General features: G+C 44.8%; 1 protein-coding gene across 8 annotated transcripts in view; it reads left to right on the top strand.

The window, feature by feature from the left end:
* Mical3 (microtubule associated monooxygenase, calponin and LIM domain containing 3) overlaps window positions 1–16,694 on the top strand; it is a 216,196-nt gene extending 199,502 nt beyond the window's left edge. For 7 of the 8 annotated variants that reach the window (XM_078015557.1, XM_078015553.1, XM_078015552.1 and 4 more), the window contains 5 exons: window positions 877–927; window positions 9,935–10,000; window positions 12,887–12,986; window positions 13,123–13,196; window positions 13,287–16,694. In XM_078015557.1, the coding sequence (XP_077871683.1) occupies window positions 877–927; window positions 9,935–10,000; window positions 12,887–12,986; window positions 13,123–13,196; window positions 13,287–13,471 (476 nt within the window). In that variant the 3' untranslated portion in view covers window positions 13,472–16,694. The remainder of the gene's footprint in view (window positions 1–876; window positions 928–9,934; window positions 10,001–12,886; window positions 12,987–13,122; window positions 13,197–13,286) is intronic. The other variant, XM_078015556.1, reaches the window with a different exon arrangement.
* The last annotated feature ends 5,883 nt before the right edge of the window (window positions 16,695–22,577 follow it).

The raw sequence follows: 22,577 nt of genomic DNA, 5'->3' as shown, positions 1-22,577 counted from the left end.
GGTTTAGAGAAAGGGTGACACAATAGCAACTGAGTTTTGTTGTGCTCTGTACCTCTTTACAGTTCTGGAGAGATGAGAATCACCTACTCAAACCCAGTGCTCAGCTCCAGACTTTACATCTCAGGCCTTGCTAGGCTACCACAGGAGCTAAAAGTGCTGGCTAAGAGTGCTGGTGGCCAACAGACCTCCAAGAGCCTCAGGGCAAATAGTTGCAGATTCAGAAATCTGCATAAGACTCAGCTCATTTCCAGAAGGCTGACTAAAGTTTTAAGACTATACCTCAGAAGAGACAGGACCTCCATCTTAAACTCCTCCAGCAGCGTGATTTTGCAAGGAGTGTGCAACAGTCACTAATGGGGCCATACACAGGAGTTCTTGGAAATGCTGCCAACTGTGTTTAAACCCAAGGGTTGGGACTCTTCCAAGGCTTGTTTAGGGTGTTCACATCTTGGGGCCTCAGCCTGGGGTTTTTAATGTTCAGAAATAAGTAGGAAGTAATAGCCCCTGATCCACTCTTGAACTTCTTAAATTTTCTTTGATAAGACTGAGTTCCTATAGGGTCAGATTTCCCAACAAAGCCAAAGCCTTTTGTCCTTACTGAGCCAACATATGAAAAAGGATCACACTGGTAGTGACTGTTGACCCTGCCCCCACTGATTTTAGTTAATCCCCTTCACACCACGAGGTACACAGAGATGGCCTGCATGTGTGCCTATAATGCACTTATAGACATGCATGCTTTCTATCTGTTCCTTTTTGCCCTCTTGCTATATATCTGCATGTTTCATATGCTTCATGTCATTGATGGCTTTGGGTGTGGGGGACAACAAGGTCATCTGGTCAAATAACTCTCTCTTCACCAATTCCTTGTTGTAGACTATTGGGGAGAGTCTTATTACAGTGACCTCATCGACTTGCATCTGGGTGGTATGTATAGCAGCAACTGTTGCTGGTACTAATCCCTCTGACACCCTTCCCCTTCGTTTCTCCCAGTCCTTCCTCACAAATATCGAGAAGAAACCAACCTGATAACCAAATGGCAAAAGCACAAACCCTTTTCCAGGCTCAGTGGTAGAAGACTTGCCTACATGTGCAAGACCCTGGGTTTCATCCCCAATACCACCAAAAAAAAAAAAAAAAAAAAAAAAAAGCAGCATGTCAGATCTCCACTGCCCATATATACTCCAGAGGACGATTTAAGATAGCTTTTGCTGCCCAGAATTTTTCTAATGTCTCATAATAAGACTTTATCTATCCCACCTCAACAACCTTGCAGTCCCTTTGCTAGTCCCCTTGTTTGGTTGTTTGATAGCAGGTACACACACACTCAAATCCAACACAAATTTTGTCCTGAATCTTATCTTTCATAACTTGTAGGTATCATATCTACTATGAAGCTCACTGCCAATCACACTTTAGAGGCAGATGTGGAGCTGGGGATATAGCTCAGTGGTAGTGCATTTGCCTAGCATGTTCAAGGCCCTAGATTCCATCCCCAGCACTGAAAAAAGAAAAAAAAAGATGACACAAACATGAAGAACTCAGCCTCAATCATTTTCATTAGGGTAGGCTCATGTATCCCTCAAAAGATCCCAGTGCATGCAAAAGGCTTCACTGTTGTGATTTTGATCCAAGTTCATCAGACTTGAGTTTATAAGTAGAGATGTCCATAATGATGGCCCTCCTCTTTGTCACATCCTGTGTCTTTATACTTTTTTAGATGAAGGCAGCAGAAGCCTCAGGCAGTAGTTCTCAAAGTGTAGTCTCTAGACCAGCAGCAGCATCACCTGGGGGCTTTTTAGACATGAAGATTCTCAGGCTCCATCATACACTTTCTGAATCTGAAACTCTGCAGATGAGGCTATGATATCTTGTGTTTTAGCAGACCTTGCAGCTGATTCATGTGGCTTCTAAAACCAGAGATCCCCTAGCTAAAAGGAATACAGTATATTTGCTGTTTTTCTGTATAAGACTTATCTTTTTTTTTTTTTTTTTTTTGGCTTAGAGAAATAACCAATCTATGAGTCTTGTTTCTAAACTTTGGGCATCTTTTCTCCTTGAAAGCTGCCATGTGGCAGGAATGTCAAGCAGGGGTTCAGGGTTTCTGCACCTGCTTAGTGTTCCCTGTCTTTTTTTTTTTTTCAGCAAATAGTAGCAATTTTATTTTTTTCATTCTAAAGCTTGCACACTTTCTTTTTCTTATGTTCCCTGTCTTCGATCAAGCAATCCAGTCTCTTGCTCTTTCCATAGAGATTCAGTGCTTCTAGCTTGGCCTGAGGGAAAAAAAAAAAAAGAGCTGGTGAAGATATTCTCTCATTTTTTATTCCAACGCCATCCTTTTAAGAGAATCATTTCTTCACTCATTCATTTTAAAACCAAAGCCAAGACTGAAGGTATGGCTCACTGATAGAGCATTTTTCTGGCATGTATAAGGTCCTGAGTTCCATTTTCAGCACTGCCAAGGGGTGGGATGGGGAGGATCAAGGCTGTAATTCTGATTCCTATTATAGGACAGTGCCATATCCTTAGAGTACCTCCACTCACCAGCAGCTGGGGCCCTTGGCTCCTTGGATAGGTGGGACTGTGGTCTCTGTTCTCTGTGTCCCTGATCCCTTGATCCCATGGATCCCACCCCTCTACAGGCTCCTGGAGCTTTTGGAGTATTGAGGGATCTCCACACTCATGGCCATTGATGCTGAAAAAGGGCTGATGCTTACACCCTACTTAACAGATCCCATTTATCCCATTCCCTGTCTAATGTCCCCAGTCCCCTTCCCACTCCTCCTAACACTTCCTGGGCAATGGTAATGTCAATTCTAAATAAATCTTAATGTGCAAGAAGACTTTATTACATTTAGAACCTTGTAGAAGGAGCTCTCAAAGCCCACTTTTTTGAGCTCATGCTTGCCTGGCCTTCCCAGTTGGAGCCCTGCTGTTGCCTCACAGTGAGTCTCATATATGTTTCTTCTGTTTTCTCTCCCCGACTGTTCAACTGAGAAAATGCAGTAGGCCGTTTTTACAACAGCTCTTAGCTCTTTGGATCTAGAATGCCAACAAATTCCAGGGGGAAATGAAATATATGAAAGAAAAAAAACTTAGTGTTTCTTCCAAATTATAAAGTACCCTACCATCAGATACCTTATGACCCCTGCTACTTGGTTATCATCACTTCCCCTTTTGTCAGTGCACTCTCACTTGTATGTAATATTCAGACTCTTCCTGTGAGCTCTGCTGCTACTGCCTACTAATGAAGTATGGAAGAAACATTCCTTTGTGAAGGGAGTCACTCTGCACACCAGGCACAGGGTAAAGATCACCAGGCTCTGCCCTCACCAAACCCCAGGAGGAAGCTTACATACCACTGTTCAGTTTCTGCTGATGTTTACTTCTCGGGGCAGTTGGTAATATTCATTAATCAAGTGGGGAAAAGATACCCTTTGAACCAGGCATAGTGGAGTACATCTGTAAATCCCAGCAACTCAGTAAGCCAAGGTAAGAGGATTGCAAGTCAGAAGCCAGCCTTGGCAACTTAGCAAGACCCTGTCTCAAAATTAAAAATAAAAAGGGCTAGGGATGCTGCTAGTGATAGAGCACCCCTGGATTCAATCCCTAGTACTGGGCGGGCAGGGGAGAGGACCTTTTAGAATCTGGAGCTTGAAGTGTAGTTAGAATCAGATTGCTGTTCTACCCTTTCCTCCCCAAAAGGCCTTATATCAACCTCATTTCTGGATCATAGCAGCGATCTTGTTTCTCATGTGGGTGACACAGAGCTCTAAGTAACACTCAGATTATTAGGAATTTCATATCCTGCTCAGAAGAGTTCAGACCCCTAGTGTTCTGTCTGTCCCACCATGGTGCCTCAGTGGGGTCTTTAGGCTTTCAGCTAACTATTTAAAGGCTCATTTTGAGGTGGGTTCATAGCTCAATGGCAGCATATGGAAGACCCTAAGTTCAATCCCCAACACCCAAAAGTAGTCTCCTTTTAAGCCATAGAGTATAGAGAATAAAGATTTCACTTCCTTAAATAGCTGGATCTTGTGATTTGAAAAGAAAAGAAACCATTTTACAGAGACATAATGACCCTTGGTCCAGAAAAGAAGGGTTTGCAGTGGCCATTGTCTTTCCTTCCTCTTCTGGGAGAACACAGAACAGGTGGAGCACAATCCACCATGCTTTGTTGCACTATATCAGATAAATAAAAGAAAAACTATATTTTTTTCTGAAAAAAAAAATATAAAGAAAAACTATATTTCTTCTGAAATTTTTAGATTAAAAAGACCCACACCTGATTTTACAGGACCTTTCCTCTTGATTTATAAGTATCATAGGGAAATGGAAGGTTTAGAAATATAACATGAATTCCTGGAAAGTGATCTTTCATTCTTGCCAGGAAGTTGGGGTGGGAGGCACAGGGAGGCCTACCCCAGGCCTTGCCCCTTCCCACCTTCTGAGTGACTGTCTCCTATTTGCTTCTCTTAATTTGATGTTAGTAGATTTTTGAATCTCTGCTCATGCTGAGCATTAGCCTGGCTAGTTTTGCTTAGGAACTTTGAAATTACCAACATTTTCCAACATTCATATGTCTGTATGTATTGGATCTCAGTTCTTAAATGAACCTTTTTGTTTTTTACTTTCTCTCCACCCACCCCACCCCACCCCACCCCACACACTCAGAGTCTAGAAATTCATTCTGCACTGAGCTTTTTTGAAGCACAAGCATCTCCCCAGCCCTGTCATATGTATGTAGGCTAGACCTGCTAGCCTTCTCACCATTCCACAGCCCTGATAAGGCCTCAGTGTTTGTTATTGCCCACAAAGGCTGCTGCGTGCTAGGGCATGCCGTTGGCTGGGCAAATGGGTTTTTGGGTTGGAGAGTGAGAATAGTTGAATATAGTCTTAGTCAAGAAAGCTTTTGCCAATTATGTAACTTCAGGGCTGGGATATAGCTCAGTGGCAAGGCGTCTGCCTTGCATTCGCAAAGCCCTGGGCTCAACCCCCAGTTCCAAAAAAAGACAAAAAAGAGAACCCCACCAAAAACAAATAATATTAAAAAAAAAAAACCCAGATTATGTAACTTGAACAAGACAGAATAGAGGCAGCCACAGTGACACATGCTATAATCCCAGCTCCTTGGGAGGCTGAAGCAGGAAGATCACAAATTCAAGGGCAGTCTGGGTAACTTAGTAAGACTGTGTCTCTAAATAAAAAATATGAAGGGCTAAGGATGTAGCTCAGTGGTAGAACATCTCTCAGTTCAATCCCTAATACTGCAAAAAAAAAAAAAATCAGTTATAGCCCCATTTCTTTTTTCTTACATGAGAATCACAAAGAAATTCTCCTGAGTTGAGTGTGTGATTCTGGCAAAATGCTTGCCCAGCATGTTCAAGGCCCTGGTTTCTATCCTTAGCACCACAAGAAAAAAGGAAAAGAAATTCTTACAACTCTGGACATGTTGTTCTCTGGGTGACTGAGCATGGTAGTGACTGGGGAAAACCCCTGGGGTCTCTGAGGAAAAGGTGAACAAAAACCTCTGTAGCATCACTGATTTGGATTAAAAGGCATTGGATTCCTTAGCAGTAAACATGGTGCCTTTCTGCAAAACAAAGAAGAAATGCAAGTCCCCTCAGGCAAGATGAGGGATACACAGTCTGAGTAGAGATCATGGGGTAGGAAAATAGAACCTCAAAATGCAATTAAGAAATAAGCATGCCTATTGCCTGTCCCTGACACCTTGGAGGAAGTTGTTCAGAGACCTTAAGGAAGTCAAAACCAAAAAGATGATGTTTTAGGTAGCTCAGTGGTAGGATTCTCTACCACTGAGCTACCTAAAGTGTAGCTGAAAAGGGAGTAATCTAGCTCAAGTTCTAGTGTAACAAAAAGGAAGATGTTATGAGCCAACTTCCAACTTATAAAAGGATGATATTCTATAATGTTTACAATCTTATTATCTAGAATTATTTATTCCCATAGAAGTATAGTTAGAAATGGTGACTCAGCTCATAAAAAGCCTATTTTCCTTATAATGTCTCTGTGAACAGAGACTCCAGTACCTAGCCAGTGAGTTCTGAGGAAATGCAACACTCCAGGCTGGGACTTCTCTGGTCTAGATGCCCCATTAATAAGCCCTCCCAGGGTCTGTCAGGTACTGGCTTAAGAGACCTTTCCAGCTTTAAGCATGTGGTGATGGCTCCTTTGTCTCACAGGGAGGATCTAGGGGCCTAGAGGATGGCAGAGATGGATTCTAAGATGAGGCAGATCCCAGGGCTAGTTCTCAGCTGCAGGCCAGCTCCCTGGTCATCTGCTTCCTCTTTGTCCTCCTTGAGACTGACCACCCAACTTGCCTTCCTGCTGCAACTACCCTCATCTTACAACAGAATATTGTTCCTGATTTGGGGATTGAACAGAGGGGCACTTAACCACTGAGACACATCCCTAGCCCATTTTTATATTTTTATTTAGAGACAGGATCTCCCTGAGTTGCTTAAGGCCTCACTAAGTTCTTGAGGCTGGCTTTGAACTCATGTTTCTCCTCCCTTAACCTACCAAGGCACTGGGATTGCAAGTGTATGCCGCTGTGCCCGGCTTTGGCTCTTACAGAAAATGGGGTTAGCTGGGCGCAATGGCTCAAGTCTCATCAGTTTAGAAGACTGAAACAGGAGGATCGCAAGTTCAAAGCCAGCCTCAGCAACTTAGTGAGACTCTAAACAACTCAGTGAGACCCTGTCTCTAAGTAAAATACAAAATAAGGCTGGGGGTGTGGCTCAGTGATTGAGTGCCCCTGAATACAATCCCTTGTACTGCCCCGCCCCCCCAAAAAAAAGAAAGAAAATAGAGTTAATGGATGGCCTCATAGTACCTGGTTAATTAGAGGTACTCAGCAAACATATTTTATGAAGTAATTAGTCTCTCACCTTGTCTTAAAATAAGCCCATGATCTTTTTAAGGTATTTCTAGTTATTTCTGATATTAGCACCAGTATAGAAGCCAGTGGGCTAAATAAAACCAGGCAAAATCAAATGACTGAACCGGGAGTACAAAGCCTTAGGTCAGCTCCTATCACAGCACAGTTATCTCTAGGCTTTCTGGGCTGTGAGTAAAGTTAGGCCTTGCTCTTGGCCCCACCAGACTTCATTATCATATCCTTACTTCCTAAAAGAAAGGCACCAAACCTTTTTCTACCTCTCAGCCTCAGGGTTAGGGCCTTTTGGATTTTGAGTACTAAAAATGTAAAGTGGGGTTTGTCTTCATTTCAGATGAGCAGCCATGCTCCATATCTTGAGAACTGGTTTGTTTGCTTAATTTTTCTAGCTACCAAAACATTTTATTCTATTAACTCGTAGGATGGGGGGAGGCGATACAGCATGTTGAGATAAAGTATCTTAGGGACCTTTATGAGGAAGTAGGATGAAGATAGAAATATAGAAAAAACAAACCAGGCATAGTGGCATACACTGTAATCCTAATGATTCAGGAGACTAAGGCAGGAGGATCACAAGTTTGAGGCCAGTCTGGTAAAATTAGCAAGACCCTGTCTCAAAATAAAAAGGGCTAGTGATGTAGCTCAGATAGAGTAGTAGAGGTAGAGTGCTTGCATAGCATATGCTTGGCTCTGGATTGCATCCCCAGCACAGGGCCAGGGGTGGGGGTGGTCTTCTATTTAGGGTGATGCCTTTGCTCTTAGAATCAATGAACCAGGTCATCTGTTTCTCACATCTCCCTAAAAGGCAAAGAAACTTCTATCAGTTGGTGCCCCTGTGCCTCGTTTGAGTGTCCTTTCAGATTCTCTTGTGGTGTGGAACTCCCCATTCAATTGGGTTTTCCCTTCTATTTCTTCCTAAAATAATATCCACTGGGTGTCCTTTCTGATTATAAAAGCAGTACAAATTCATTGTGGACACTAAAGAAAAAAGTACCAGCCCTGAAGCACCAGTCTACTCACCTCCTCCTTGAGGGATAAGATGGACCAGCCCTTCTAGTCTTCTATACCCTTCCTTCTGCTTTTTGTTATCACAGTGCCTTCCCCTTTGCTTTTCTTTTTTTAAACACAGGCTTTACCTGATGCCCCCTTTTTCTAATTTTGTTCCTAATTTCTGTTTTCAATATCTTGTTATCTCAAATTGTATACTATATCAGAAAGGGTATAAGAGGAATGTGATCTATATAAAAGGAGATAAAGGCTATATTTTGTGATGTCCAAAAAGTAGAAATGCACTCATACATGCATATGCTTGTTCCTACTTGATTTTGGATGTGTATTGATTGTATATTGTGTCACTGTCCCTTGCTAATCAATATGGATGCTATTCTACTGCACAACACACAGCCTTTTCACATATAACGTTGGTTCTAGGAAGCAACAGAAGTGGTTTATTGACATTTTATTTAAGGGATTTATCCAGGTATTCTGAACCTCAACACAGTCTCTACACTTTGAAACCAAGAAATTTGAATATAAGTCTGCTCTAAGGCAAAGTTTTTTAAGAACGAAATCCTCCTCCCATGTGACCAGGCATCAGCTGGTCATGGTCTGATCTATTGAGAACACTGAATGTAATCAGCATTTCACACACCTGCTTTCTGTATTAAAACTTTCGTATTAAAGTTGTACCCGGTATCAAATTGACTGTACAAAGCACTGTGCAGAATGGCGAAGGTCTGAGAAGAAAAAAAAAAGTGATCCCTGCATTTATTCCATTGCAAAGTAGAATGGTTTGTCTGTTTGGCCCTCCTGTTGACCTAAACTCCCTTCTCATTATAAGCCACCCATGCAGCCCTTCCCCTTCGATCCCCACCAAAGCCTGTCCTTGGACTTCACTGTCCCCTGTGTGTGCTGCTGTGGTTCTGTGATGGTCCCTTGCTCAGCTCCTCTCCCTCTTCCTTGAGTGACCATCAGGTCTCCCCTACAACTGGTCTGGAGATGTCTCTCTGCACACTGTCTCCTCTCAGTTGCCCCACTCTTACCAACATCATTAGTGTGAGTTGTTGGCCTGTCCTGTCAGCACACCCCTCTTGATCCTAAATGCAACAGCATCCCCCAACTGTGACACTGAACCCCTCCAAGAAATGGAAAGGCCAGAAGAAAAGGTGGGGTGGCTTGCTCTCCCTGGCATGTGGAAGGGATAGTGAGACAAACCAATGGAAGTCACTTCTGTGTGTCCACATTTTCCCAAAATTGTCCTGGCGCAGAATTTGAACGCTGCAGGTGCCAGAGCTCTGCAGGCCCACCAACAGTTAGAGTGCTGCCTCCATAGACTCAGGTCCTTTCTATAGACACAGCACCAGAAGGTAACAGACCCCTCATTGCCCCTTAAGACTTATCTAAGGTTAATTTAATTTTGAGCACATCTTAGAATATTTCACTTAGGTTTGGTTGGCACCACTTTCCTACCTAGAAACAATATTACCCCCATATTCAAGACAGTGTTTTACAGAGGTAGACAGACATACCCAGGGGCTTTGGGCATTTTTGAGGAGGGAGCTCAACTCCCAAGACCATGAAGGCTACCTAAATTTCACATGCTACCAGTAAGGAATAGAAGAGGAAGGCACAGCCCACTTGGTTGTGAGCTGCTGCTGCATGAAAGGAGTAGTTGCATCTTTAGGAGGACCCCACCATCCGTCCCTCAAGTCACACCCATATCAGTGACTGCTCCTGATGCCTGAGCCCGCTCTTGTTCAGTTTCTGTGCTGAAAAAAGGACTTAATTCATTTGTAGACTTTGTTTCCCCTGTTTCTGCTTCTCCATTTCTTGTATTTTTTCTTTTCCTCCTGTTGTTCCTTTCTCACTTTTTATGCTTTTTGTCCTCTGCTTGTTTTTTATTTCACCCTCACCCTGTCCCTTTCCACTTCCAAATTCCTCCTCCTCTTTTCCTCTTCCTTTTTTGTCTTTCTCCGTTTCCTCCTCCTCCTCTTCCTTGTTTGGTCCTTTTTGAAGTTGAGCCCAGTGGCGGGACTCCACGGCGTAGACCTCTCTCCTTCTGCCCTTGCTGTGTCCAGGAAGGTAACGTAACCTCACCCGCCTCATCCCACTGCCTCGGAGGGTCAAAGCCACATTAGTTCCACAGGGAGCCACAGCCCAACTATTTCTCTTTCTCTCTGATATGTGACAATCCTATTTTAGAATGTCATGAATATGTGGCAGTTTCTTACAAGGCACAGTATCCCTTTGACTATCTGAGGGGAGGACCCGGGTACAGAGGGAAGCTGGAGAGCCTCCAGGCCTGGCGACTGAAGTCTACAGACTTCCTACAGCCTGCAGACCTTCTGCAACATTTCCCCCCATCCCCCATAACCATTTGTACTTGGGCCTTTAAGCCTCAGGTCCACCAGATGGATTTGTATTGATGGAGTCAAGGAATACTGTCCTTACAAAGACTGATCTACACAAATGCCCCCAAGTTCTTTACCAAAACAAACACTAAAGCAAACTTCTCTACTTTGTGTCTTGCTGAGTGTGTTTTGTTTTGTTTTTTGGTGTTTATTTTTTGGTCTGACTGAAGTCTGTTGTGGTGATAAGATTGTCATTGACAAGGCATGTGGGCAGGGGAAGGGGGAGTATGGCCATGACTAACCCTTGCTAATCTCTTATTCTGCTCTCCATGGCTCTCACATGTGATCTTCACCCTCCCCACCACATCCCCTTACTCATCGGCTGTGAACAAACTCCACCATGGCTCATGAGCAGTGTTCAGATGTACCCTGGTGGAAATTTTGTCTTTATACATGGGAAGGTGGGAAGGAGGGAGAGACTTCCCGGTGTGCCCTCAGCTTGCCACACTGGACAAGCTTGCATGTCTCAGGGCTCCATCTTCATGGCCATGTGGGCACATTGTGCAGAGACGCTCCGGAAGGAATGCATGGAACTGAGCTGTAGGCTGGTTTAAAAGCCAAAGACCCAAGTCTATTGGATCGGGTGAGGAGAGCTCAGGCCCCCAGACACACGTGCGGCACTGCACAGTCACAGGCTCCACAGGCCAGGGATTGTGGAATGGGGAGCTTCCATCCTTGAGAGTAGAGCTCAGAGACAGCATGCCACCTCAGGACAAAGTTGTATGTTCACTGGGGCACAATGCAGACACTAACTCCTGCTTGTGTGAACGCAGTGCATCTCTGCCTCTCTAGAGTGGGGCCACTGGCTGACTGACTTAGGCCTTACGTGGGTCAAGAAGCAACATCACAAGAGCTTTGTCTTTGATTAGTGTGCAAGAATGCCAGATGGTAGAATACGGGCAAGAATGAGTAAGGAGCAAATCTGAGAGCCACCCACCTGAGGATGTACATAGTACATACTCCTGGGCTATAACAATAATCACTGTGCTGGGACATCCAACCAAGCAACTCAGAAAATAGAGAGTACTTTGAGAGATTTCCCAGTTCAGTGCCTCTTAACCTGAGACCTATAGATGTACTTCAGAAAGCCCCTGAGTACCCTGAAATTCTGTCTAAAATTGTTTGATGCTGTAATGGGAATGTAGTGTGCACTACTTAGTGGTAGAGCACTTCCCTAGCATGCTTAAGTTCCTGGGTTTCATCCCAAGTACCACAAAATAATAATAATAATGCATATATATATATATATATATATATATATATATATATAAGCATTTTTCTAGCAAAAGTCCTTAGCTTTCATGAGATGCTTTAAATGGTTTGTAACCCCAAAATATTAACGAGCCACTGACATAGTCTGTCTCTTAGGCAGGACCAAACTTTGGCCATGAGCAGATTTATGCTCCTAGGAAAGGAGTTTGTTTCCTCCTTGTATGGTGTGATTCCTTGGAAGGTTCTTCCTCTATCCTCCTGCTGCAGTTAAGCCCAGAGGGTTGTGTTGCTCCTTATGGAGACTAGTCCTGTGCTGGTTCAGGTTGGCCTGAGTCAGCAGTCAGGTACCAGGCCCAAAAACTGGTGGTGGGACTGGATCAGAACAGGGGGTGGCCACCTTCCTCAGTCTCTAGGGTGTGCGGGTGCTGGTGGTCTGCTGACAGCTATCCTGCATGCCCTGTGTCTACCACATAGTCCCTGCTAGAGTGTTTGTCAAGAAGTATGTCCAGCCACATGTTAAGAAACGGTTTCTTGCCAGGCATAATGGCACATGCCTATAATCCCAGCATCTGGGGAGGTTGAGGCAGGAGAATCACAAGTTCAAAGCCAGCCTCAGTGATTTAGTGAAGCCCTGAGCAACTTAGCAAGACCCCATCTCAAAATAAAAATGGCTGGGGATGTAGCTCAGTGATTAAACACCCCTGGTTCAATCCCTGTTACCAAAACAAAAAAGAAGAAGAAAGGGTGTCTTTCTGATTAGGATACAAAACGATTATGAGGCCTCAATATTAGTGGCCCCAGAGAAGAGCAGCAGCCTAGGAAAGAACTGGGTTAAATGAGGGTGAAAGAGTAAAGTGTAGTTTATAAATTTAAATTTGCCATTTTTTATTAGACTGGTTTTCTCCTCCAAGGAGACCCAGAACATAGCAAGTGCCAAATAAATATTAAATGAATTTAAAAATTAAGAAGGAAGAACAAAGCAATTTAAGACATACAAAAGAAAGCTTCTGAGCAGAAAAAGTATCAACAAGCCTATGAGGAAGGAACAGTCACAACCAGCCAAGATTACTGGCAGGGATGAGGGCAGGGCCTGGACTGAACAGAACAGACAAAAAGCATAGGCTCCATTAGGCCCTGGGGTCTGCACAATGCAGGGGCCTATCATTATCTGCCCCCCACCCCCCACCCCCAAGGCTGTAGGCAAACTTTGGACCTGGCTTGGGAGTGTTCCGGCAGCATCTTGCTCGGCTCTCTTTGCACATTTGCCCCAGTGTGATGATTCCTGTGGGCCAGGGGAAACCAAGATACCCTCCCTTGCTGCCTGACACACAGTCTTTTTTGGCAGGCATGGGCAAGAAGGATGACCCTAAGCTGATGCAAGAGTGGTTCAAACTGGTGCAAGAAAAAAATGCCATGGTGCGCTATGAGTCGGAGCTGATGATTTTGTGAGTAGCCTGAGATTTGGGGGCCTATCCATGAGGGAACATAGGCACTGGGTCTGTCATAAATACACCAATCCTAACTTGGTGGGGTGAGTAGTTGCCCCCCAAGTCATTGTCTCTGTCTCCTTCCCCGTCTTAGTGCCCGAGAGTTAGAGCTGGAAGATCGGCAGAGCCGACTACAGCAGGAACTGCGGGAGCGGATGGCAGTGGAAGGTAAGTGGGTGAGGGAAGGTGCACAGGGAAAGGCTGGTATGGGCTTCCACCTCCCAAGCCACACACCTTGTGACTTTGGCTACTCCTCAGATCACCTGAAGACCGAGGAGGAGTTGTCAGAGGAGAAGAAGATCCTGAACGAGATGTTGGAAGTTGTAGAGCAGAGAGACTCTCTAGTGGCCCTGCTGGAGGAGCAGCGGCTCCGGGAAAAAGAGGAGGACAAGGACCTGGAGGCGGCCATGCTGTCAAAGGGTTTCAGCCTGAACTGGTCCTGAGTTTGTGCCCATTACACTGCTTGGAATGTCAGCATCCACCTGGCTATGTTCTCCCAAACCACCTGGATCTAAGGTCCAAGGAAGCCTGGCACTTCCTGGGAGTTTGCATTCAGCCACCCACATGCTCATGTGCTATGGTGAAACCCCAGGTGATGATGATTATGAGATGACTCCGCCTCCTGAGAAGAGGCCCACCTGGACTTCCCACTCAAGAAAGAGGAGCAGAGCAAGAGATGTATGGTGCAGTGGGGGAACCCCGCACGGTCCCTGAGGACCTGTTGCCTGGTGCCCCTTCCTTCCGCCAGCATGTTTGATAAGAGAAGGGAGCTGCTCCTTCTCTTCAAAGACACCGCCACTACAGAGAGCACCCCGCAGAACAGGGAAGCTGCCTTCTTCATGCTCCCTGAAGCACCACCAAAGAAAGAAAAAAACACCCCACAAGCAAGATGTGGATAGAGTATGGGAGAGGGGCAGTGACCGGTCAGGGCAGTGACCACCCCAGCATTGCAGGGGAAGCTGAGGGATAGGCAGGCTCTGAGTTCATTATGCAAATTATGAGGATGCAAGAGGGGTCTGTCCCCAGCCCCCACACAACACACTGGACTCCTAGTGGCCAAATGCCCCAGGCCTCTCTCTGGCTGAGGCCCGAAGCCCATGGATTGCTGCATTTTGCTTTTAGTTCACAACCATTTTGACACTGGAAAGTACTAACTTTGGCGACAGGGGGACCCTACACATCAAGCCCCCCATTGACAGACAGGCATTGTCACAATTCAGCGCTTCACAGTGGGGCAAGAGATTCCCTTCTTCCTTGGTGTTTTTTCCTGTGTTTGCACATTGAAATGAAGCTGAGGACCTGGCAAGATGCTCAGCCACTTCTGATCTTTTTTGTCAATTAACTTATTTTTTTAATACTTGAAAAGAAGCAACTTCATTTTTATATCTTTACTAAAGACACTGATCACCTGGCACCTATGTGTAGGGGTAACAGAGGTCTGCTAAGTCCTACACAGCCTGATTCAAAACTGAACGCTTGTTATATGCATCTATTTATTAGCCTTCTTCGTAGTGTTACTGATCTGGTTGGCATCAGGGAGCAGCTTGAGACCCTCTGGGTCCTTGCTCACAGCTTTTCTGTCCCCCTGTAACTGTGTCCAGCCCTCTCCTCCTCCACCGGCACCCTGCTCTTGCTGTGGCACTGGACTTTAACATCAGAACCATTAACTTGTCAAGGATACATTTCAGCACTGTCAGCAGTCATGCTGAAAGGCAAAGATGCCACGCAGGTCTCTCGCTGTTGGAATGTTGGCTCTGTAGGACCCATTGTTTTCTCAACCTTGGTGCCAGGGTTTATGGCCCTCCACGCATATGTTAAAGAAGATTTGGGGATAAGCCCTCTTCTAGCTGGCTGAGAGGGTGTGAGTGGCTCCTGTGATCTGTCTGGCTGATAGGAATTCCCTCAGCCTAGCTGAAGGTCCAGCCAGACAGGAAAACATGTGCTGCTGCCAGTATCAACATTTAGGCTGGTCTCTCACAGACAGGCAACTGCAGCCCTGTCTTCCCTCCCCTGAATTAGAATCTTCTTGAGGTGGTAAGGGCTAATAAGTACCATGTAACTAGCTCTACAAGTCAAACTGTTCATTTTTCATGGTTCAACCAGAGAACAGGTGTGTATAATTCATCAAGCCACTGACTAAGAAGGTCAAGGGCTGGGGAGTGCTTGCCTATCAAAAGAATTAGCACATGGTCATCCCAGGGATGATTCCATCAGTGCCAGGCCAGTCTCGAAGGGGCTCTGCAGCTGATTCCTTGTGGGAAGGGCCGGTGTAGAATGAATAGGCCTGGCAATTCTTCAGATGTCCGTGGGGCAGGACAGGCCAAGGGTCCATACTGACCTTGGACTTCCCATGGGAACCACACTGTGCCTCAACTCGAACATTCATTCTAACTACAATGGAGCAAAGAATCTGTCCTATTCTTCAGTTTCTCTAAAAGCTGCCATCTTTCTCCTGTGGAAATCCAGATGTGCTGCTAGCAACCATCACAACTCTGACTTCTTCACTTCCTGGTTTCTAGTGAGGCAACATCTCCATTTTTATTCTCTGTTCCTAAAAGTGGGGAGGAGGGTGTTCTAGATTCCATCTTCATACCCCAATCTTCCAGTAAAATTGGACTTGGGACAGGACTGTCATTGCCTTTGTGGCCTTTTACTAACCCTCTCTCTTGCCACCACAACAGTCAAGCCCCAGCAGAGCTGCCTCTGTCCCTGTCACTCCTGCTAAACCCAGAAGTAGGAATTGGTTTCCAAAGTGACTCAAAAGGGATGTGGCAGTAGAGCTGTGCTTCAAATTGCCTCGTGCAGCAGAAACACCAGGTTCTCTTTTGCCTCTTGTTGCTGCCCAGTCCCAGCCAACTTTGGCATCACTTCATCCTTCAAAGCACATGCTGCTCCTATTGTCACTCAAAAGGGGGCTAAAGATGGCAGAGAAGCCTCAACCAGCCTGTAAGATGCCCCCCAGTTTTCTATTCCTGACAGTGTTAAGGCTTCAGGTTCTCATAGAGCACTTTAAAAAATAAAAAATTAAAAAATTTTTAAAAAGCTCCCAGTTTGTAACCACTAGTTTGCAGTTGATTTTAGTGATCTGGTGACTTGCTACATGAAATGTTTTCCACTCTGGAAATGCATGCAGCTCCAAGCAGATTTTCTTCCCAAGAATTAAGTCTTCCCTTGAAGGCAGGGAAGCAGGGTATGTATACATGCAGACACACACAAAATGTCGGCGTTTAATTGAATAAACCTATACAAGTTTATGTATAGTTGGGGATCCATGTTCAGCATCCCTAGTGGGCAGAAGACGGCCCCTAACTCCCAAGTTTGAGGCTGGCCAGCAGCTGTGTGTGAGATTCCAACCCCGTTAATGTCTTTGGACCTTTGCCCCCAGCAGCCACTCTAAAGCTGATTTTGACCAGCAATGATAGACTATTCTTAACACTTTCAAAAGAGAAGAATTTTTTCAATGGAGCAGAAAGGAGGAAAGAGTTAAAACAAATTTACAAGTTGAGGGTGTAGCTCAGTGGTAGAGTATGCGCTTAGCATGCACAAGGCCCTGGGTTCCATTCCCAGCACTGCCAAGAAAAAAAAAAAAAAAGTTAAAAGGTGGTAATATCTGACCCACAAAGGGAAATGGACTCTTTTATGCGCAATAAAAGTTTTTAAAATAAAGTGTATTTCTTGAGTCATTTTAGTATACTTGGCAATGAGCCAGGATACATTTTCATATCTCTACCTGCCTTTCTAGATAGGTGATATCTGTGTGAATCTTATATCTAGTGTATATATGGGTGTGTATAGTGTTATTTAATGAATACAACTTCTTTAGCCTGGTGCAGTGGCACACAACCTATAATCCTAGCAACTTGGGAGACTGAGGCAGGAGGATCACAAGTTTAAAGCTAGCCACTGCAACTTAGCAAGACTCTAAGCAATTTAGTGAGACCCTGTCTCAAAATAAAAAATAGAGGGGCTGGGATTGTAGCTCAGTGGTAGAGCGTTCGTTTAGCACATGCGAGGCCCTGGGTTCCATCCTCAGCACCACATTAAAAACAAATAAATAAAATAAAGATATTGTGTCTAGTTAAAATAAATAAAGATCAATAAAAAGGGCTGAGGATGTAGCTCAGTTCAATCCCCAGTACCACATACACAAACACACACACACAAAAAAAATGTGTTTGAGTTTGTGCTTTTCTTTGTTCTTCATATTCTGCTTCAGGCTGTCACTTGAGACACTATCTGAGGCAAACACCCACATTAGGTAAAAATCTGCCCTTTATAACTTAGCCTCAGTAGCATCTTGTAGAAAAGCATATTCTTTGAAATAGAGATTCTCAAAGTCTAAGCAATCCTAGGTTCCTGGCAGCCTTTCTTCCAGCTGGCCAGGGAGCCCAGGGGCTTGAGATTTGCAGTCTTCAGGCACAAATCATTCACATGTTTCAATATCCCCAAGTTCATTCAGTGCATAAAGTCCCAGAGGGGGTTGACATCACCTGTTGGCCTGGAATCATCCACAAGAGAACAAAGGAAGAGTGCTGACCAGCTCCAAGGCACCTTTCAGTGCCATTGACCCCATCTGTGGTCTATTGATCTGTCAGTGAAGAGTAGTATCTCTGAGTTCATGATCATGGCTCCTTTCTAAGAAGTAAGGAAGCAGCAGAAAGGGACAGACCAGCAACAGGAACATGAAACTGAATCTTGCAGACCTGGAACCAGTTTGAGTCAGTCACTGCAATGGAAGCTGCAGCCAGAGCATTTCAGCTACTCCAGAAGGAAAAGGGGCCTGGCCAGGACAATGGTGGGCATGGTAGGTAGGAAAGAGTAGGACAAAATATTTTTGTTGTTATTTTCTGGCATTGTTTTTGTTGTCATTTTCAGCATTGGTAATTGAACCCAAGAGCATTATTCCACTAAGCTACATTCCCCAGCTCTATTTTTTTTGGGGGGGGGGGGTGGGGGTACTAGGAATTGAGCCCAGGGTTGCTTAGCCTAATGAGCCACATTCCCCAGCATCCCCAACCCCGTTTTTTGTTTTGTTTTGTTTTGTTTTGTTTTTTAGTTGTAGATGGTCACAATACCTTTATTTATTATTTGTTTTTATGTGGTGCCCAGGATCAAACCAAGTGCCTTAAGCATACTAGGCAAGCGCTCTACCACTGAGCCAAAACCCCAGCCCCTACCCAGCCTTTTTTAATATTTTTATTTGAAACAGGGTCTCCCTAAGTCCTTAGGGCCTCACCAAGTTGCTGAGGTTGGTCTTAAGTTTGTAATCATCCTGTCTCAGTCTCCAGAGTCACTAGGATTACAATCGTGCTTTGAAATAGTCTCACTCCGTTGCCCAAGCTGGCCTCAAATTTGCAATCATCCTGCCTCAGCCTCCTGGGTAGCTGAGAGTACAGGTGGATACCACTGTGCCCAGTGGATAAAATCTTATAACCGGCTCAAGTGGGAATATATGATGGCCTTCGACTCCTGATAGGAAAGATGATCATGGCCCAAGTAGAGTTGATGGGCACCGGGTCCCTGTCACCTTTTGTTTCCAGAGGGGTTCTCTGGACCACAGCACCCAAAAGCAGGATCTGAGGACAATTGATGGCATCACCTGATGGCAGGAAATAGCGATTCTGTTTAAGGTAGGCCACTGGGGCAACCTCAGAAGTCCCCCCCCCACAAACTGCCAGAGCTGATAGTTCCAAAACCTCTCCTGAACCCCGAATCCTCTCAGAGTCCCATCCTAGGAATCACATTCAAAAGTGGAAAAGAGAGAATGTGCCATCTCATTTCACTTCATAAGCTGGCCAGACTGGCCCTCTTAAGAATATCCTCTTTTGTGTCACCCACTCAGATCATCCTTCCTGGTAATATCAAGTGAAGACTAAGAAACCAACCTCCACGGCCTGCTAAGCCAGGGAGCCAGTTAGACCAGGGCCTAGAGCCACAGAGCTCTTCCGTTAAGGCTCCCAGACAACGTCACACAGCTAAGCTTCACCAGGTAGTGATTTGGGGGCAGCTCCTCCTTTTATTTCCTGCTCTAAGGTCTTTTTACAGTGGGGCTCAAACAGGAATTGGAATTTCAACTATTGTAGGTAAGTTACATGTGCCACTTGCTCTGCCCAACAAGCCACCTGCTACCCAGACCAATGCTAGAAGGAGACTGTCTCCATGATGTGTGTGTGCTTTTCAGGCCCTCATAGGATTTCTGAATCAAAATGGACAGCTGATTCTGAAGTGTAGATTTCAACCTTTGGTTTCATCCAAGGGTGGGCCAGCTACGGAGGTGGCCCAGGCCTCAAAACTAGGCAGTATCTGAATTGAGGATCTCCCTGCAACAATAAATAATGGGCCTGACAAAACTACAGGTTGCTTTGAATGGTCTCCATAGCGGGCAGTTATGGTATACTCCAAACCTAGAGGGAAGGTCCTTTATAAGTGGTGTGGAGCTGCCAAGTTCAGCTGCTGTGAAATGAGAACAAGGTTGTTGGTGTCCTTGCCCAGCCAAGAAAGAGTAGTAGGGAGTGGAGTGTGCATCAGTGAATGCGGGGTTAACATTCATGTGTAACCCTCACCCTGCTGCTTCTCCTGATTTCATCCTTAGGCACATCACTTTAAACTAGTCAATGCCTCACTTTTCTCTCTAAGGTAGGACTGTACCAATCTGCAGGATCCATGGGAGGACAGTAGCTCAAAGGGTTTGAGTCAAGTCTGTATAGATGCACATAGCTCTCTCATACTGGTCACTGGTGTGCATCTTGGAGAAAGGGTCATGAATCTCCAGGTAAACTGAGCGTTGACCAGATAGTCCCAAGGTCATTTCCTAGCTATCTTGTTAGCCAACATAATTATGCACTTATTTTTAATTTTAAGTGTTAGACTAAATCCTCTGGTTGTTCTCACACACTCATCAGGTACAGGTTAATATAAGTAAGCCATATGTATCCAGAACATTTATACTGGCCTCCACCCTCCCTGACCCTGAAGCCAGTTCCATCAGATCTGCTGTCCCAGCAAAACAGCTCCAGAACATGCCATGGGGACGTCCTCCACAAAGCCATTGCCAAGGATAAGAGATTTTCCAGATAAAGGTTAGAGTGTGAGGATGCTGAGCAGGAGCCAAAGGAATGAGGGTCTCGTATACACAGGTGATTGGCCCAGCAGGCAATGAAAGAAGCAGGAGAGAGCCCTTTTAAACACAGAAGGTGTGGCTCCCAGCCTGTCTTCAGGTCTCTCTCCAACAGTCCAGATCTCTCTCTCCTTGGGAAAAAATAAAAAGGATGCAGTAGCCACTGACAACCAATATCTTCCTCCCAGCTGCATTTCTTTTTATTTAACTATTTTTAAAAATGTTTTTGAAAAATAAAATATTTTTTACAAATGTTACTAGGGCCAGATCACTGAATGCCAGCTTTATATTGTGATTGAAAACATTTCTGGCACCAGTAATGAAGGTTTCCAGCTTTCGACAAGTTGTTCTTATCCTGCGATGGGGGTGAAGCTCAGTGGTAGAGCACTTGCCTCGCAGGTGTGAGGCTCTGGGTACCATCCCCAGCATCAGAAGAAAATAAAAGAAATTGTCCTTAACCCAACCCATGAAAATCTGGGGGAAAAGGAAGGTCAGGTCAAGGAGTGTGTGCCTAAGACCCCCACTTCCTGGGCTGACTGCCAACACAATGTTGGACAGTCATGGGCTTGAGCCCTCCATGAGTTACTGGGAACAACCAGCCGACGAGTTGCCCCCATTTCTCCCTCATTTTTGGTCCTGCAGCCCTGTCCTTGGGCTGTGACAGCACTTGGTCATTCAACCACCTCAGCAAGCAGGTAAGAGTCAGCAGAACCTCAGTTCCTGAGTAGTGGCTGCCCCAAGTGTTTCCTCCCAGCTACCCAACAGGGCCTTAGCCTTGTCCCTGGGAGGCAGCCTGGGGCCTTCTAGAATTCTCTTAAAGAAAGATATTGTGCAGAAGCATTGAGAACAGACAAGTTTTCTCAAACACTGTGCCTGAGAAGAATGGGTAAAGGAGAGAATTTCATGTTGCAATAATTTTGCAGTAATTTAAATACAAAATATGTCCCAGCCAGTGTATGTGAAATCATTCCAGAGAAGAGATCCACTCCCCTGGAGCAGGACATCCCCACCAATCCTGCTCATGATCTTTGGAGTTGTTCTGTTGGGAGGAAAGAGGGAAATGTGGTCACTTTTCCTTCGATTTGCATTGACTTGTGTGCATTCTTCATGTGGCCAAACACTGAAATAAAGCTAATCATTATTTTTTCCCTTCTGTATGAAAAAGGATAATTTCTCCCTTTAACAAGCAAAGTTACACCCTTGGGGAGCTGGGATGTGCTCATAAAACTGGAGCTCCAGGGATGGCTTCCCAACTTGAGGCCCCAACATGGCAACCACCTATCTACTAGGCGAGGGGCTGGTTCCCATGAAGTAAGGAGAGCTATCCCCTCTGCCCCCCACAAGTTCCTGTGATGTCTTCCCCTCCCACAGACCTCCAGGGGTTTATTTGTTTGTTTATTGTGATGGCAAGAATGTCATTGCCAACTAGTAAGACTTTTCCTTCCTGTCCTTCCCTTGGCATTTGTTTATCTTTTTTAAAAATTTTTTAAATTTTTTTTTAATTTTTAGTTGTAGATGGACACAATGCCTTTATTTATTTATTTTTATGTGGTGCTGAGGATCCAACCTAGTACCTCACACATGCTAGGCAAGCACTCCACCACTGAGCTACAACCCAAGTCCCTCTGTTTATCTATTTTTTAATATTTATTTTTTTAATTATAGGTAGACACAATGTCTTTGTTTTACTTTTTGTGGTGCTGAGGATCGAACCCAGTGCCTTACACATGCTAGGTGAGCGCTCTACCTCTGAGCCACAATCCCAGCCCCTGTTTATCTTTTTATCTTCATGTGTGTGTGGTACTGGGGATGCAACTTAGGGCCTTACACATGCGAGGCAAGCACCTTACCACTAAGCTACATCCCCACCTCCACCTTTTTTCTTTCTTTCTTTTTCTTTTCTTTTTTTTTGAGACAGGGTCTTGAATTTGTAATCCTTTTATTTCAGCCTCCCAAAGTAGCTGGGATCACAGGCATGCGCCACCATCACCATGCTCAGCTACTACATTATTATACGTATTGCTATATATCTTGACAAAATATGTAGGCAGAAAAATTCTCTTCTTTCCCAGAATTTCTATGAACATTTCCTAATGCTTTTTCATCACTGTAATCAGGGGATTACAGCTAAAGCTAACAATTTTCATATAGGAGGGTACTCTGCTATAGGGAAACAGGATAGGAGGGGTCTGACATACAATAGAAAGACATATGGTAGCAGCTGGCTGTGTATCTCTGTGGTAGAGCTCTTTCCTTGCATGTGCCAGGCTCTGGTGTCCATCCCCAACACTGTTTAAAAAAAAAAAAAAAAGCTCAAGAACCTGACTATGTGATCGTGGATGAAAAATGAGGAATCTACCTATTTCAAGCCAGAACTGTAATAAGGACATTAATGAACTGACCCGGGATAAGGCCTCAACAAACAGAAGAAT

This window comes from Ictidomys tridecemlineatus, chromosome 6 (assembly GCF_052094955.1).
Source record: "Ictidomys tridecemlineatus isolate mIctTri1 chromosome 6, mIctTri1.hap1, whole genome shotgun sequence".
NCBI classification, from domain to species: Eukaryota; Metazoa; Chordata; class Mammalia; order Rodentia; family Sciuridae; genus Ictidomys; species Ictidomys tridecemlineatus.
The sequence above is the reverse complement of the archived record's forward strand: the minus strand, read 5'-3'. Positions and strand labels throughout refer to the sequence as shown.